General features: G+C 38.1%; 1 protein-coding gene across 1 annotated transcript; it reads right to left on the bottom strand.

Moving 5' to 3' along the window:
• Window positions 1–1,286: 1,286 nt before the first annotated feature.
• Window positions 1,287–8,731, bottom strand: LOC115452515 (phenoloxidase-activating enzyme). The gene is made up of 8 exons (XM_037444265.1): window positions 8,618–8,731; window positions 6,206–6,360; window positions 5,462–5,610; window positions 4,604–4,761; window positions 3,753–3,918; window positions 2,967–3,172; window positions 2,275–2,444; window positions 1,287–1,585 (listed from the first exon to the last, which is right to left on the bottom strand). Exons 1-8 carry the CDS (start codon window positions 8,667–8,669, stop codon window positions 1,316–1,318), a joined length of 1,326 nt encoding a protein of 441 aa, XP_037300162.1. The 5' UTR covers window positions 8,670–8,731; the 3' UTR covers window positions 1,287–1,315.
• Window positions 8,732–17,293: the final 8,562 nt, after the last annotated feature.

Raw genomic sequence — 17,293 nt, 5'->3', positions numbered from 1 at the left:
GGGGGGGGCTCAGAAGCCCCCGCGCACCGAAGGACGCCCTCGGCGTCTACCAGCGGCGGACAGCCCCCTGCTGCCCGCCGGCGACCTCCCGATGGCCCCTATTAGTCGCCTCTTACGACAGGCAGGAGATACCGTGGTGGAATTCTCCAAACGCCCCCAGTCCACAGGGCGGATCAATAGACTACTACTAAAAGCTTTACGCTTAAATGCATTTTTAACGTGACAGTATTTTAGAAATCCATATACTACGTTATATTTGGTAATGTTTAGCTTCTTTAAATATGAATTGTTCTACAAAAAATAGGCGTCGAATTAAAAATCTCTTTTTTATGTTTACGTCAAATTAAACATTTTTTTAAATTTAGTTAAATATGCGATTAGGGTAAAGCGACACAAATGTGTCACTATTATATTAATTTACGTTTCTTTTATTGCAAACCGTTTTGTTTTAGTACAATGAGTATTTTAAAAATTTTACCAAATACATGTATTTTTAACCGACTTCAAAAAAGGAGGAGGTCTTAATTTGACTGTATTTTTTTATGTATTTGTTGCCTTATATGGGTACTGTTAAATTATTTTTTCTCTTGTCGTCTTTTAAACGTATTGTCGACTAACTATTTTTATATTTTATGCAAAACAAGAATATTTTCATTATACTCGCGTAATATATGGATGACCCAAAATACTAGATTTGTAATAAAATTATTTATGAAATGATATGTTTTATTATGACGTGAGTATGACGTCATTTTGCCTCGACATGAACCCTCTGGGATAATAAAATCAAGCAAAGAAGTTTCTGGAAATGCTACACGATAAACAAAATCAGTAAGAAACCATTTCATTGCAAAGTTAATTTTTGGCTTACACGGTTTGAGGCCCCGAACGGGAAGAAATTAATTACTTTGTTCTTGAAAATGAGGATGGTGATCTTAAAAACTAAAAACAAAGTCAGTCTAAGCACCGCGAAGCCCTGAGCTGTTAACCGGTAAGACCTGCTGAGGTTCGAATCCCGGGTCGGGCAGTGATATTTTCTATTCTCAGTATTAGATCTGAGGCTGAATTTGTGCCCGATGACAATAGTGTGGCTCCTTATCGCACGGGTCATGGTGAAATGTGAAAGCCCTAGGTGCATCTTTGCCTACCTCTTCGGGGAAAAGGGCTTGTGCTTTTGAGTTTAAACCGAGGATGCCGACGTCACTCTAAGGATTTTAAGGCAAGGTTATACCATCTGATGACGATTGCAGTAAACAAAGGCTTGAAGAAAGAAATAATAGAAAATATTAACAAAAAAATTGTCTATTATTCTAAATTAAACTCTAATATTTTGTCTGATCCATGGAAGGTATTCGTAGATGTAAGTGTAGACCCCGGGTATGCCTGGCTGGCCACATTCCTGTGCGCCTGAGCCGACGATGCCGACGACTTCATATTTTCTTGTCTCCTTGCTTTCATACATGAGGGGACCTCCAGAATCGCCTTTACAAGAGTCTTGGCCCAAAACACCTCCAGCGCATATCTGTCCACTTCGGAAAACTATGTTTTCTACGCCTGGAATTGTTCTTATTGCTGCTTGGCATTGCTGTGAAAAAAAGTTGTTTCTGAGAGTGATCGAAATGTTACACCTCTTTAAAGGTTTAACCAAGGGGCAGCTACCACTGTATCAGCCATATACGGAGCCCCGAGGTTTGGGGCTTCTCTTGGCTCATACCTACATTAAACTAAACAGGCGCCCAAAAGTTCGCACTGCCCTGAAGCGCCGTCATCAAATTCAGATACTGGGTTTAACCCTGGTTATTTTTCCAGGATAAGGCCTAATTTCACCATGCTCTGTTAGTTACTTTAGCGGCTTATTAAATCATTTAACTGACTGTTAAGGTTTTTAAGTGTCCCACCATGCCCTAATAGATGAGTATCTTTATATTATACGAAAAGTGTTAACCGGTTTATAATCAGGTTCTTACATAAGGTTATTTTTTGCGTAAATAAAAATTGTGTTCATTCATTTAATTAATCGATAATATTTAAGTATTAACCTGTAAAGGTATTAACCAAATGAAAAGGTTATTGAGAAAACCATTTAACCCTTCCGATTAATGGGTCCCTAGTTTCAAGATTTCTAGATTCTTCTGGAAAGGTTTTATTTATAGCAGTCCGAACAGGCCTTGTGTGGATTAGGCATGAATAATCTCTAGTCCATAGATATTCAATATACACCTTACTAATCAGGTGCATTGGGGTCATATTACCGTGCACTTAATTAAAACTTACATCTCTAACCACGTAAGGTACTTCCACGTGTAGTTTCACAGAGCTTCGTCGATATATTTTGGCTGTAGTGTTTTCTATGTACCGTCCCCAGCCCGCGACGTAAAATGACAAGTCTGCCGGCGGCGACTGCGAGTAATCGACCTTCGGCAGGCAAATGGGACGGATGAAATCTGGAAATAAAACCAATAAGTATACTAGGTGTTGATCACGGCTTCGACTGCGTCAAAAACCTTTCCCAATGCGACACCAGCGCCATCTATTTTGAATAGAATATGATTTCTCGTGAGAGTAAATTACTGGAATAGCAGCCTATGTATTATTCTAGGACATGGTCTGCCCTAGTGCCAAATTTCATCCAAATATGTTCTCAGTTACTGCGTTTACTTCTAATAAACATCTCTAACCGTTTAAGCAGCGCACGCACAGAAGCTCTCAAAAGTAATAAATTTTTCCCGTTTCTGCAACATTTTTCATTTCTGCTCCGATTCCATTGATCATATAATAATGATATATAGCCTATACTTATAGCCTTCCTCGATAAATGAGCTATCGAACACTAAAAGAATTTTTCAATTCGAACCGATAGTTCCTGAGATTATCGCGTTCAAACAAACAAACTCTACAGCTTTATAGAATAGTATAGATACAACCCACAGCCCCTGGCCTTACCTAAGGCTTAAGACGTAACATACCTGTATATGGAGCGTAGATCTTGAGCCTGATGAGTGCTATATCATGCCTCTTGTCAAGGTCGAACCTGTCGTACTCCGGATGGACGATGATCTCCTCAATGGGCGCTAGGATCATGTCGTCAGTACAATCGGGATCACCGAATGCGGACGGCACGCAATCTGGGCCTTTGTTAGTGATGTTGTATTCACCCAAACGCACGAATTTACTGGAATACATGGTATATTTATATAAGAAATTTGTACCCTTGTATATAGTGCATACGGAGGATTGTGAGATTTGGCATGGTTAAATAAAATTGATGTTTGTATAGGTATTATTATATATAAAAAGCGGCGATAGCCTAGTTGGTTGTGGAACGGACTGCTGAGACGAATGTCCGCAGGTTCGAAATCGGAGGGCGTGCACTTCTGACTATTCTAAATATTATGTGTGTATTCTTTGTAAATTATCGCTTGCTTTAACGGTGAAGGAAAACATCGTGAAGAAACCTGCGCATCTGAGAAGTTCTCTATGGGAATTTCGAGGGTGTGTGAAGTCTACCAATCCGCACTAGGCTAGCGTGGTGTAAAGCCTAATCATAATAAATCATAATGGTGGGACAGTATATACAGGGCTGATATTATTATTAGGTATATATTAAAAATATATGCAAATCCGAAAATTGATCTATATTCGAAATAAATAATTTATGTCAGCCTATCGGGGGACTACGACTGCACTGATTGTTAAAAACTAATGCAAGCAGAAAATAATAAATAAGTAATTTAAAAAAGTGTTTTACTTACGGAGTACCTTCGTTGAGGATAGCGCCGCTGACACAATGCGCAGCGGTGAGCACATATTTACCGCTGATGAGGGCTCCTCCACACATCAACTTGGTCTTCTCTATCGGATGTTCGTACTCAATTATCACCAACCACGGATACTCATTGATGGCGGTCGCATTGCCACCTGAAAATATTACATAAAGAGATACTATTGTAATTTCTGAAGGTATCCACATCAGTGAGAAGTAGGTAAGTGGCGATAGCTTAGTTAGGTTTGGAACGGACAGCCAAGACGAATCTCCGCAGATTTAAAACCCAAGAGCACACATTTGACTTTACTAAAATGATGTGGGTATTCTGTGTGAATTATCGCTTGCTTTAACGGTGAAGAAAAACATCGTGAGGAAACCTGCGTACCTGAGGAGTTCTCTATAGGAATATTGAGAGTGTGCGAAGTCTACCAATCCGCACTAGACCAGCGTGATGGACTAAAGCCTATTCCTTCTCAGTTGTAAAGGATGCCTGTGCCCAGCAGTGGGACAATATATAATACAGGGCTGATATTATTATTTATTCAGATCAGTAGAGTGATGTACTTTGGGTTTATAATTCTGATGTTCGCGTTTTATTGAGCAGGCGAACTTCGAATCGACCTGCTTAATCTATTCATAATATTTTTATAACAAAGGCCGAAGAGTCATAAAAAATTAGACGACTTCAGACACCCATAAACACAGTGTGTGCTATGTTAGGAATTTATGTATTTACAGCGATTATTACAAAATTTGTGGTCCGATTTACTTGATTCTTTTTTTATTTTGTAAAGGAAGGTTTTGCGAAGGTCCCAGTTCAAAATATATAACACTAACCTATAATCTTGTTTCCCACGGTGCTGTCGACGCCGCAGCAGTCGCTGTCGGGGTCGGGCGGCAGCGCCGACACTTTAGTGTCGCACTGTTCGTACAGTGGCTCTTGCAACCGAGGCGCCGGTCCGCAGCACACGCTAGGATCCTCAGGCCCGGGGCAGCTAGAACAACATATTGAAGTGACCCATGAAGTAGTATACCGGGTCTGCAATGTATAGGTATTTAACTTAAAGCTGAGCTGAAATAATTTCTCGTCAATCGATAATATATTCGTTATATGATCTCTACTATACTGAAACGTTTTTTTTAGCTTTAAATGACGAGACGAGCTTGCCTTTCATGTTGTGGTAAGCAATACGACCCTCCATAATCAATAGAAACATCCAATACCTAAAATTACAAAGTATTGGTATTCCACTGCGCTCGCCATCCTGAGATATGAGATGTTAAGTCTTATTATGTCCAATAGTTACACTGACTACAATGTTCTCATAATACGAGAAGAATCAGGATGTATGCGCTGATAAACCTAATTACATTAAAAAAAATATAATGATGTAAATTCCTATTAGTATATGAATGTTCAGCCATATAACAAAAGTCCCAAAGGTCATCGATATATATGTACTACGTACAAAAGTAAACGATAAACATATTCAATCCCAGAACGTCTTTAAAGCTTTAGATCTAAACTAATATTATACCGAAGTATTATTAGTTTGTTATCAAACTACTGAACAAATTTTGAAAATCCTTTCTTTAGTAGGTAATTGAACTCTAAGTGCTATCGGCTAATCTTTATCCTGGAAATGGACATTAACACGAGTAAATCTGCGCGCAAAGTTGATAATAATAGCTTACACGGAAGCCTTGAGGTAGTCTCTTTTAACAGTATTGTTTGGTTCCTTCAGCATCTCTGAGAGCGCAGGACAATCTCGAATGTTGATGCACTGTCCATCATTGGCGTCGGGCGTGATGCATGTCAACTTATCTGTATCAGGGCAGCAGACCTGCAAGGGAGCTTTGTCAATAGTACGATCATACTTCGATATCTTGTAGTACTTTTTTAACCATTAAGATTTGCTTAAAAGTGATTGTGCTAATATTATGGGCAATGGAGCTTTTATTTATTGGTTTAAGTCTTTAGGCAATTAGAAAAAAGACCTAGCAAAATCAGCCACCCAGAACTTTACCTTAGTTAAGTGTGCCACTGGTTACGCATGTGACCAGGCCTTATTGTTAGTTCTTTTTTGGGAGCACGCTAATTCTCGAAAGTTGCAAGGCGATCATTTTTGGTAACCCCTCCGTTCCTGTACTTCTTAATGGCATTTGTGTCGATATTTTCGAAATTTCCTTTAGGGGCACTCGTGCATCCGCGTGCTCCCACAAAAAAGCCCTGGGTGTGACAGATTGAATACGTAGGTATGAACGACTGAATGTTATTTTTTTTATGAGTGACTGATAAGACAAGCAACCGCTCATCTGACAAGCCGACACGACCACCCATAAACATACCAACGTTATCCAAAATATTGAATTATAGAACACTGCATGGCATTACACTACGCTTCTGATAATGCCCAATATTTATCAAAGGTTTCTTACCTTTGGTACTTTCCCTTCAAACCCACATTTGGAGTTCCTCAAGAATTGTTCATCTTGCGGCGTCCGATTGGTTTTCCGGAACATTTTTTGGTAAATTTCACACTCATAAAGAGATTTACAGGTACCCCCATCTCCGTTTGGCGTCGAGCAATTCTCTGTAAAAGTAAATAGATATTACAAATCTTTGTATTATTTTACAATGTATTAAATGGTGCCTATGATGGCTTTCCCTTTTTCACGTCCTGGGACAAACAGTCGGTGGCCTAATTGCATATCTGCCTATCCCTTCTGGGTTAACAAGAGATGGGTGTGTATGTGCTTTTTAGTGACCACTGCGTCTGATGATAAGTGGAGTGGAGTCCAATGGAAGGTCGACTGATGAAAGATGATTACCCCTCGCTAGTCGACACAATTATGTCGGCCTGTTGGAACGGGATATACACAGGCTGATCCCGGAACGCGACACACTTACATGGGTTTTAACATTTTGTATACGGTGGTCCTCCTACCACAAGCCAAGCGATTGGTCAAATGTTTATGCAATATAACCTCTGCTTACCATTGAAGAGGAAAAAAGTGAGAAAGTAAGTAAGAAAAAGTGAGTGAGACTATTTACCTTTGTCAGTCTTTTATTGAGTACTTTCACAACTACTATTTCAAATGGATAGTGAGAAGTCTCAGATGTTGTATTACAAATTAATGCACAGCACCGCACAATACTCATCACACGAAGATAGATGTTTGAATAAAAAAGCAATCATCGAATGCCGATGGTAGGGTATTTGTATCCGCCCGGATAACAATCACCACATACATGTATTAATCATGCAAGTATTAAAACCCGCTGTAATAGCCTACGTAAGTGTATCGCATTCCGGGATCAAATTGTATATATCCGGATCAGTGACGGCCGTAAACGATGCGAGGCCCCAGGCGAAAGCAAAAAGAGATAGACGCGAGGCCCCGGGCAGAGTAAAACACGTTTCCCTGCTTTAACAGTTTCATCGGTAAGAACGTAAAAAAAAGGTCCTGCGAGCACCGCGCGAGGCCTCTTTAAGCGCGAGGTCCCGGGTGATTGCCGGGTTCGCTTCCCCCAAAGGCCGCCTCTGATCCGGATTAAACAGGCCGATATAATTGTAACTGGCGAAACATATAACATCAGTCGATACTCTGGACTCCACTCATACCATCAGGTGCTTTGGGGTTGTGTACCAAAATAATCAAATTAGTTTTCCCTGAGACTCGCCGAGCTTCACCGCTCGGTGTCATAATGCGTGCCACTGCTGATTCTGGTTTACAGGAGCTGTAATAGTGCGTGTAAGGGCGGGAAACTCTCTTACCAAATTAGTTTAAACAATATTCAACCGAATTTACATGCAAATAAAAACATTGTGTGGAAACTCAATTATATTATACGATTTCCGAATTTGAACTCTACAAACCCGCAATAAGACAGTGTAGTAAGACCTAAACTCCCTTAATAAAGAAGCCCCAATATTACTAACAGGCAGTGAAGGGTCCTTATAACCCGATTCCTGTCGGCTTTCCTTTATGTAGAATCTAATTATCATAACAATTTGCAACGCATTCATGCATATTAGTACCCATATGTTGTGTTCGGTTCCCTTTTGAAAAATTTCACCCTAACAGGGACCCATTAATCGGATTGAAAGGGTAACGGGTATTTTCAATTATCTTATTTCGTTAATCCGTTTACTAATAATATTGTTGATTAATCCAAATTAATAATTGATGAGTAAATTTTTTACACAAAATCGAATAAGTAAGATCATTGTAAACCAGTTAACATTTATCGTAGGGCTATTAACCTAGCTCGAAATATAACTAGAGTTAAAACATTAAAAGAGTAACCTTTGTGTTGCCTGCTTCCTAATAGAAAATTTACAAGAAGTTACATCTTTGCTATTGCATTTTGCACAGTTGATAGATTTCCGCAAGTCTAAAACAAATTTTCCAACTATCTCCTGAGTTTGCGTCTATGACTATCTATGTATAAACATAGATATGGAGACAAAGTATGAGAATCCCTTACTATTTACTAACTTTTGACTAATTGACTAAGTTATTGGATTACCATAAAAACATGCTTAAAGCAAAACACACAAGTCTTTAGTTGGTTGAATACTTTTTGTATTTAGAAATCAGGTCTATGGCTGATTTAAAAAACGGTGCCTCGAGCGTCTTTAGAAACAAAAAAAAATTGTCTACGGACACCTCCAATAGACTATCGGAGTTAGAAAATAATTGACCTATCTTGCTAAGGTCTAACGATTTACGCCTCATATTAAACATAGAAATGAAGAAAATACAATCAACGCAGATAATTAACAAAAAGTTTTTATATCGATCAAAGTTAGATGAAAAATTAAAAAAAAATATGATTATACTTACGCCCGTTCGCGAATGCTATCCCGAAAACACACAACACGAGAGCAAAATGCATTGTTAACACAAAACACGTCCGTCTAGGCCCACAGCCGGTTTACTCTGTGAGTGTGTCACATACGGTGCTTGTTTATGTAACAATATGTACAGTGGTCCCAATTAAATCATTGACTAATGTTACTATGAGTAATAAATGTTGATTTTTGCAAACACTTTTGAACCTATTTAAATTTAATGGCTGAATAACTGGCATTATTAGAAAAAGAATTCTCAAGATTTAAAATTTAAAAATAGAATTGATGTTCCATTGTTTGCATGGTCTAGGGCCTTATCTTACGTAGTATATTACTTACTCTATGGATCTTACCTCATCGCTAACACATTTGCATTTGCATCCATATTTTTGTGTTTTTAATTTAAATAAGAAACGGTTTTCTTCATTTACTAGATTAGTTTAAAATTCTCTCAAACATTAAAACCCATAGCTGGTGATTTGCCGTGCCAAAATTAAAATTTTCGCAATGTTTGACATAACTTTATTAGATAAAAGATTCGAGTGGCCATTCGTTGTTTTATTAAATTCTTATTAATTTGATTAGTATCACTTAATTTTCATTTATTCTAAAACTAATTTTAAATTATGTAAGTATATTTAGAGATATATCTCACAATCTCTAAAATAAAGTAAATAGCGTCATGTTGCTGACTTCAGTGTTATGGCCGCCATGTTCATACTAATTATTTTTTCCGAAAACTGGATATTTTGAAGGTTATCTACTTGACTGGTTAATTCGTAAATAAAAGGAAAAACGCGTGATGACGTCTTTGCGCATGCGTGAAATGATTTTCTAGTATGAGGGTACCTAACTGTATTTTATACGGTTATGATTGAAAACCATTTATTAAAGTACAAGGTGTTGCTTGCAGCTTTGCACGCTTGACAAACCTTCAGAACAAACGTCCCGCTACATGATTTTCTGGGATAAAAATAGCTTATATAATACCGTATATGTCCATACCATACCATAATATATCCGGGACATGGTCTATTTGTACGCAAAATTTCATCTCAATCCGTCTAGCGGTTTTGCCATTTATTTTTAATAACAAACGAACAGTCGCCTCAAACTTTTGCATCATTAACAGAAGTGTTTAGTAATACATAGAAGTTATTGAAGTAAAATTAATAATAAAAAATAAGTACTTATAATAAATAATAGTACTTTTTAAGCTGCGATAGCCGATTGCGATTGTGGGACGGACTGCCGAGACGAACGTCCGCAGGTTCAAAACCCAAGGGCACACACCTCTGATATTTCTAAAATGATGTGTGAATTAGCGCTTGCTTATAAGGCAAATAAAAATATGTCGAGGAAACCTATATGCCTGTGAAGTTTCCGATAGGAATTTTGAGGGTGTGTGAAGTCTACCGACCCGCATTAGGTCAGCGTGGTGGACTAAGGCCTAATTCCTCTCAGTAGTAGAGGAGGCCCGTGCTCAGCAGTGGGACGGTATATAATACAGGGCTGATATTATTATATATATTATTGTGGTATATACTATAGCCTCGTTTGTGTTCTGGCAACTCATATGGCCTTTACTTTCACATCAGTGTTGTGGCAATTCTTATTGCCTTTACCATAACGACGTTTATGCTATGGCAACTTTAAAGGGCTTTATCGACGTTTGTGTTAGCTCTTTTTGTGAATTTTACTTTATGATTAATAAATTTGGTGTAACAAGGAGTAATAGTTAACTGAATGTTATGACTACGTTGCTATCATGGATTCAAACGTCATTAACTGCGGTCACATACCTCGTGCGTAATGTATTGAAACAACACAAATAATTGAGGAAATATTAGTTCAATGCGTAAGCTATGGAAAATAATATAAATTTCGATAAGGATGCACTGGAATTTATATTATAACTTTTTTTTATTGTTTTGAATGACAAAACGAACTTGCCGTTCACCTGATGGTAAGCGATACGCGCAATAACAATAGAAACACCATCCAACTTGAATTACAAAGTATTGTTTGGTATTCCACTGTGGTCGCCATCCTGAGACATGAGATGTTAAGTGTTATTATGTCCAGTAGTTACACTGGCTACAATGTCTTCAAACCGGAACACAATAGTGACTACACACTGCTGCTTGGCGGCAGAAAAATACATTGCGGTGGTACCTACCCAGGCGGACTCTCACGTATGAGAGACCTACCACTAATTTATTATAACATAATTTATGTTCCTTGTCCCGGTGGCGTAGAAGTATTGCGTGCGTGGTACAACGCTGCTTTGAAGTCCCAGATGTGAATCCCAAGCAGTGATATTGGATTTTTCTACTCAATATATACCAGGCGTCCAGAATTTGTGCCCGATATGGGGACAGGCGAACTTAACTAGGCGACAATAGCCTAGTTGGGTGTGAAACGGACTGCCAAGACGATTGTCTGCAGGTTGAAATCCCAAGAGCACACACCTCTGACTTTTCTAAAATCATGTGTGTATTCTTTGTGAATTTATCGTTCGCCTTTAACGGTGAAGGAAAACATCGTGAGGAAACCTGCACATATGAGAAGTTGTCTATAGGAATTTCGATGGTGTGTGAAGTCTACCAACCCGCACTAGGCCAGCGTGGTGGACTAAGGCCTAATCCCTCTTAGTAGTAGAGGAGGTCCGTGACCAGCAGTGGGACGGTATATACAGGGCTGATATTATTATGGGGACAGGCTCACCTATCACATAATAAAGGAACACAGTTGTCAAAAGTGGGTACCCTGGTTGCACCTCTGCCTACCTCTTCGGGCATGCGTGACGTGTATGTGTATTTAAATTTCATACTATAAATAACATAGGTAGGTAAGTAGGTAAATCCCCTTGGTAAGTGACCTTCATTGCCCATTAAATTACAATTCCTGGATAATTATGGATGCTCTACCAGCGTCAAAATATCGAAATAGAAAGAAAAGCTGAGAGTGTATAGAATTATCGAAGAATTGTAACTAATTGAGAAATAAACGGAAGTTCTTGCGCAATAACTTAACTTTTGCTTGTTTTATATTTCACTTCGCAGATTTATTTTAATCATAACTTTTTAAATTTAATAATGATATAACCCATTGAAGTTAGCATTAATATTACGCTTAAATAATTTCACTTAAGTATCTTTTCTCGTTGACACTTAATATTTATTTCGGAATACAAATTTTTGGGTTATAATTTTGTTAAAAAACCTATACATTTTTTTTTTAATAAAATAATATATTGTTGTAAGGACTTGCTCGTCTAAACTTATCATACCATAAGAAACCGATAGCAAGCTTTCAATTCATAATGCTTCTATAGACCTGCCCTGTAGGTTCCTATTGTAAAATTACCATCGACATATAAAAATTACCTATAACCGCACCGCATCGAAATAAAATTTAAAAAAACTCTTTTCGATTTAAAATATTGACCAATCAGAACAAAGTTTTTTTTGCATAACAAATGATTCATTTTCTTTGACTCATTCTCAGAATCGGATTGAAGATTGAATCAGGATCGCTTTTTCAAAATGGCGGTAAATCTAAAATTTTGACTTTAGGTAATTATAAATTTATTCAAATTAAATACAGCACTTATGAATAATAACAAGTATATAATATTCTTACGTCTTGTTATGTACATTCGTTTCTAGAAATTGACATGTCATGGTTGATGACGTTTAACATTTCACATTGTTCCTATTGCGCCATTTCTTTGCGGTTTTGATATTGCATACTTAGGTATTTATTGCCTCTTGGTTTCGTGGTACTGTATCATAGACTAGGAGGGCCAGGAGTCGATTTCCAACGTGGTACGCAGGAGATTATATGTTCGGAATACACAAGTGCACTCCCTGTTCCTTCACTCTCATAGTCCGGTGAAACGGAAAAAAATGCGAGCAAGACCAACGGCCGTACGTGCTTTCCGAGGCACGGGGTTATCACACCGCCAAAGTCCTGACCCCGAGCTGTGACAGAATAATTTTTAGGACAGAAAAATCCAGTCATAATTATTTCGGCTCGAACCGCGTTTTGAACAACAATAATACAATCGAAAATTTATGACAGCATACTTAACTAATGACTGTAGTGTCTAAATAACAACCATTAGGCTTTGGAATAGTTTGCCTTGATGCGTGCTCCCTCCTTCCTATAATCCTGGGTCCTTTTGCTGTACCGTGAAGAAGCATCTCAATATTCGACACATTAACTGGACGGCACTCGCTTACCATCAGGTGCAGTGCCGACTGTACTTTGCTGTGCCAGAATATTAAAAAAACAACAAATTGTATGGCGGAACGTTTGTCTGCAAGGCTACAATACTTTACATTGCGTAAAAATATAAATTAATTTAGTACACGGTAATTCAAACGAGACAAATAAGAGATCTGAGTTACTAACTAGATAAGTACCTAAAAATAAAAGTGTTTCTTATTAATTTCGATTTTATTTTTTACCACAACTTTGGACAAAAAATAATTGATTCACCCATATCCATGATTCACCAACACCTTTGCGTACCTCTGAAAAAAATTTGATGTATAAATATCTAAAATTCGGAAGTATAATTTGGGATTTCCGTCGTTCGCCATTTTGTATCAGAGGTTAATTTGATCAATGACTTCAATCGACGCTTGGCGTACGCTATGGCCCTGTAAATATGGAAATTTACTCATGCCATACTGATACATTACTGTAACCAAATGGAAAATTTAATATCTAGGTAAGTACGTATTTGATTGCGAGCTCGGCAAAGTGACCCCACTGCACCTGATGGTAAGTGGAGTTGAATCTAGATCATTGATTCCTAGTTAGACCCCCAGAGGTCCGGGGGAAACTTGAATTGACTTGACGAGAGTCTACCGAAAAATAGGGGTCTACAAATTTTTTTCTGATTTGATAGTACTCGTAAGGTACTAAAATGTTGGCTTGACTACACCTATCAACATAGGCAGACAATAATGATATGTGTCGTAAGGCACGGTGACTCCAACATAACCGTCAAACCTCCTCTGTATTGTAATGCACATCCCCTGCGAACCTAAAAAAAAGGTCTACCGGAATCAGCAAAATTTTGAAAGGGGTCTATGACACAAAAATGTTTGAAAACCTCGACTAGATAGTGTGTACGAGAAGTGATTACTCGTCGCTGATCAACACAATGATTCCGACCTGATTGGTACGGGATATACACAGATTGATCCCTGAAAATTACACCCACATAGACAACTATGGTGGATTTCACACCTAAGCACGGTCACTGGTCGCAGTGGCGGCTTTAAACGACGCGCGGCCCCAGGCGAAAGCAAAAAGAACCAGACGCGACGCCCCGGGCTGAATAAAAAAAATGTTCCTCTGCTTTAACAGTTTCGTCGGTAAGATCGTAAAAAAAAGTCCTGCGTGGCACCGCGCAAGGCCTCTGTAAGCGCGGGGCCCCAGGCGGTTGCCCTGTTCGCCTCCCCCAAAGGCTGCCTCTGACTAGTCGCTATCAGGACGTATGCAGATATCCTTCCACCAGGATTACAGTTATAGTACTTCAATTCGTTGACTTAAAACACGACTATTTATGACCGACATTTCTGGATATTTTTACCTATTTTACTGATTGCTTCGATAGCAGAGTTGCATTACTGTACAACTGCAGTACTGCGGAATCTATCTCTGAGTCGGGCAAAGTGAGTTTTTTTCTACTCAGTATCAGCCCGAGGTCGAGAATTTGCGTCAAATATGGCGATAGGCTCTCCCCGTCATATGGTACGGTAATCGATATACACACAGCGAAAAATGGGTGCTCTTGTCACGCTTCTGCCTACCCCTTCGGCATTAGAAGGCGTGAGTTCGTGTGTGTATTTAAAATTAAAAAATAAAAGTAATTGATTGCCTTAATTTTAACAAAAAATACATTGGTGATGATGATTCCTTCCTAGCCGAGTTTCGGCCACGGCGGCCAACCCAACGAAAATCAGCCAAGTACGCGGGAGATATTATAGTGCACAAGTGTTTGCAATACACAAGCACTCTTCCTTCACACTCATAGTTCGGTGAGACGACAATCCGACATGGCCAGAGAGAGATCAGGCGTAGGACCAACGGCTTTACGTGCTTTCCGAGGCACGGACGAATCACTCCGCCAACTTCCTGACTCCGAGCTATAACTGAGTATTTTTTAAGTTGGGAAAACCTTAAAAATGATTTTGGCCCGACCCGGGATTCGAACCCAGGGCCTCAGCGCAGTAGTGCCCTTATACCGTGTACAATTACAACTACGCCAGCGAGGCAGTCAACAAACACAAAAATACAACAAATTTACACAAACGTAATATTACTGAAAGACAAAAGGAAATGAATCAACCGTCCGAAACCAGAGTTTAGATCAGCGATGGTTTCAGTCACCCCATCTCTCTATGGTCTTGTGCGGGAGTAAATGTCATTAATGGAGTAATTACAATGGAAAAGTTTAATTTACAATTTACCTATTTATGATTATTGTTATATTGAATTGTAGAAAAATCTAATTGTATTGACATATTTAATGACTCGCTTCCTATCTTCAAAAAGAAAATATTGAAGTCGCTTGTTGAAACCTAAATCTAGTTTTATATTCAGTCTTATATTTAGAATATACTGCACTTATGGTGCAGCCAATTGTTTATTGTTACGTAATATGTTCAAGCTGTGACAGCCTGTAATTAAAACAGCACTGCAGCAATTACTTCCTGAACTGTTAAAAAACTATGTAAGGTGTATGTTTTGTTGGCTGTTCAAATAAGTAAATAAATATTTAAATAAATTTTACCTAGATCAGTTATGGCTTTATTGATTATGGTCATTTCCTTAAATTGTTACTTTCTTAATTGATGACTTCATCATTGCACAAGGTGAGGTCATATGTAGGCGTCGATAAAACAGAATGAGTTTTTGGGAAAGTACAATGCTACCACATTCACATTTCTACTTACATAAACATTATAAATTGTATCGGATATACCTATTGTGGTGGGACCTTATATCTCTGTTATAGGTTATTTTGAAATGAAACTTTAGTACTTGCTTACTGTACTACTTTATTTCTATATTGCTTGAACACACTATTACATTTTGTGATATGCCGGTCGCCGTAAGGCCTAACATTTTTTACTTTTTTAATTTAAAGACAAACACAGAGGTAAGTACCAAAAACAATATGCTTAATATACTAGGTTTGGTTAAAAAATTCCTATAGCGTAGCAAGCATTTCAATAAACTACAACACAAAATAGAACAAAAGTCTACCTAACTACGAGCTAAAGCTTGTACCGTGTATATAAAAGATTATTTGGCTCCTATTTACCAAATATTAACCTACATCAGTACCGTTGTGCAGTCATATAAAAATTTAAATTAATTTATTCCTTATTTCACGAGCCTATAAATGAACCGCTCTAAACTTTTTTTTTCTCTTCTCACTTTATCATGTACTGTAGTCTTTACCCTGAACTGATTGAAAAGAGCAACACCAGAGTTTCTTGCTCGTTCTTCTCTGGTGAAAACTGCTTTCCGAACAGGTGGTAGAGTTAATATTGACAGAATCTAAATCATGTATAACATTTTACAGATTCAAATAAATCATTTCATTTCATTTCATTACCTTCGGAAATTCGTGAATATCATGGAAAAACTCATAAAAATGGTTACTAATTGTTATTCCACCCCTATTTCTACGAATATGGTCTTAGGTCGCAGTAAGGAAAAATAAAGGGAAAATAACGGAGCCAAACGGCACCAAGTACTACCCAATTATGACGTATATTGATGAATTATATGATCTAAATATGCAGATCAGGAATGCCCTTCGTCATCATCATCAGGCCAACACCTATATATGTATTGCTACCAACTGCGGCGTAGTTTACCCATTTGTTTAGGGCGTAAACCTATTTGGTACATAGGAGTCATATCTTTGTCTATTTCTGCCTACAGGCGATGTATATAATAATAATATCAGCCCTGTTTTTTATATTGTTCTACTGCTGGCACTGGCTTCCTCTACTATTGAGAGGGAGTAGAGGAGACCCGTGCACTTAGTCATGCTGGCTTAGTGCGGATTGGTAGAATTCACACACAATCAAAATTCCTATACAGAATTTCGCAGGTGTGCAGGTTTTCTCACGATGTTTTCCTTCACTAAAGCAAGCGATAGTTCACAAAGAATACACACATTTTTAGAAAAGTCAGAAATGTGTGTCCCTAGTTTTTGAACCGTCGTCGGCAGTCCACCAGATTTAATGAAGCAGTGTGTGTGAACTATTATTACGAGTTAAAAGAAGTATTGTATTTGTTTTTATTTTTTGCTATAGGTAGTTATATATTAACTGCCTACTGGGTAATATACATTAAGCAACTTTTAAGGCGCTCCCCCCCAACAAAATGGCGCGCTTATCGTATTTTTAAACGCTATCTACCCCAAAACTATAAAAAATGTAAGAAAAAAAATTAAACATCATCATTCTTACTTATAAACTCGTCTTATGTTTTAATCAATTTTTTTGTCACCAATTACCAAAAAAATTACTTATGAACTTGTTTTAACGTGAAATGGTTAAGCATTGCTTAAATAGCTGTCAGAAACATCACCGGTGATTCAAAGTTTAAGAACTGACATATCAAGACG

The sequence above is a fragment of the Manduca sexta genome, chromosome 5, assembly GCF_014839805.1.
Source record: "Manduca sexta isolate Smith_Timp_Sample1 chromosome 5, JHU_Msex_v1.0, whole genome shotgun sequence".
In the NCBI taxonomy this organism is placed as follows: domain Eukaryota; kingdom Metazoa; phylum Arthropoda; class Insecta; order Lepidoptera; family Sphingidae; genus Manduca; species Manduca sexta.
The sequence above is the reverse complement of the archived record's forward strand: the minus strand, read 5'-3'. Positions and strand labels throughout refer to the sequence as shown.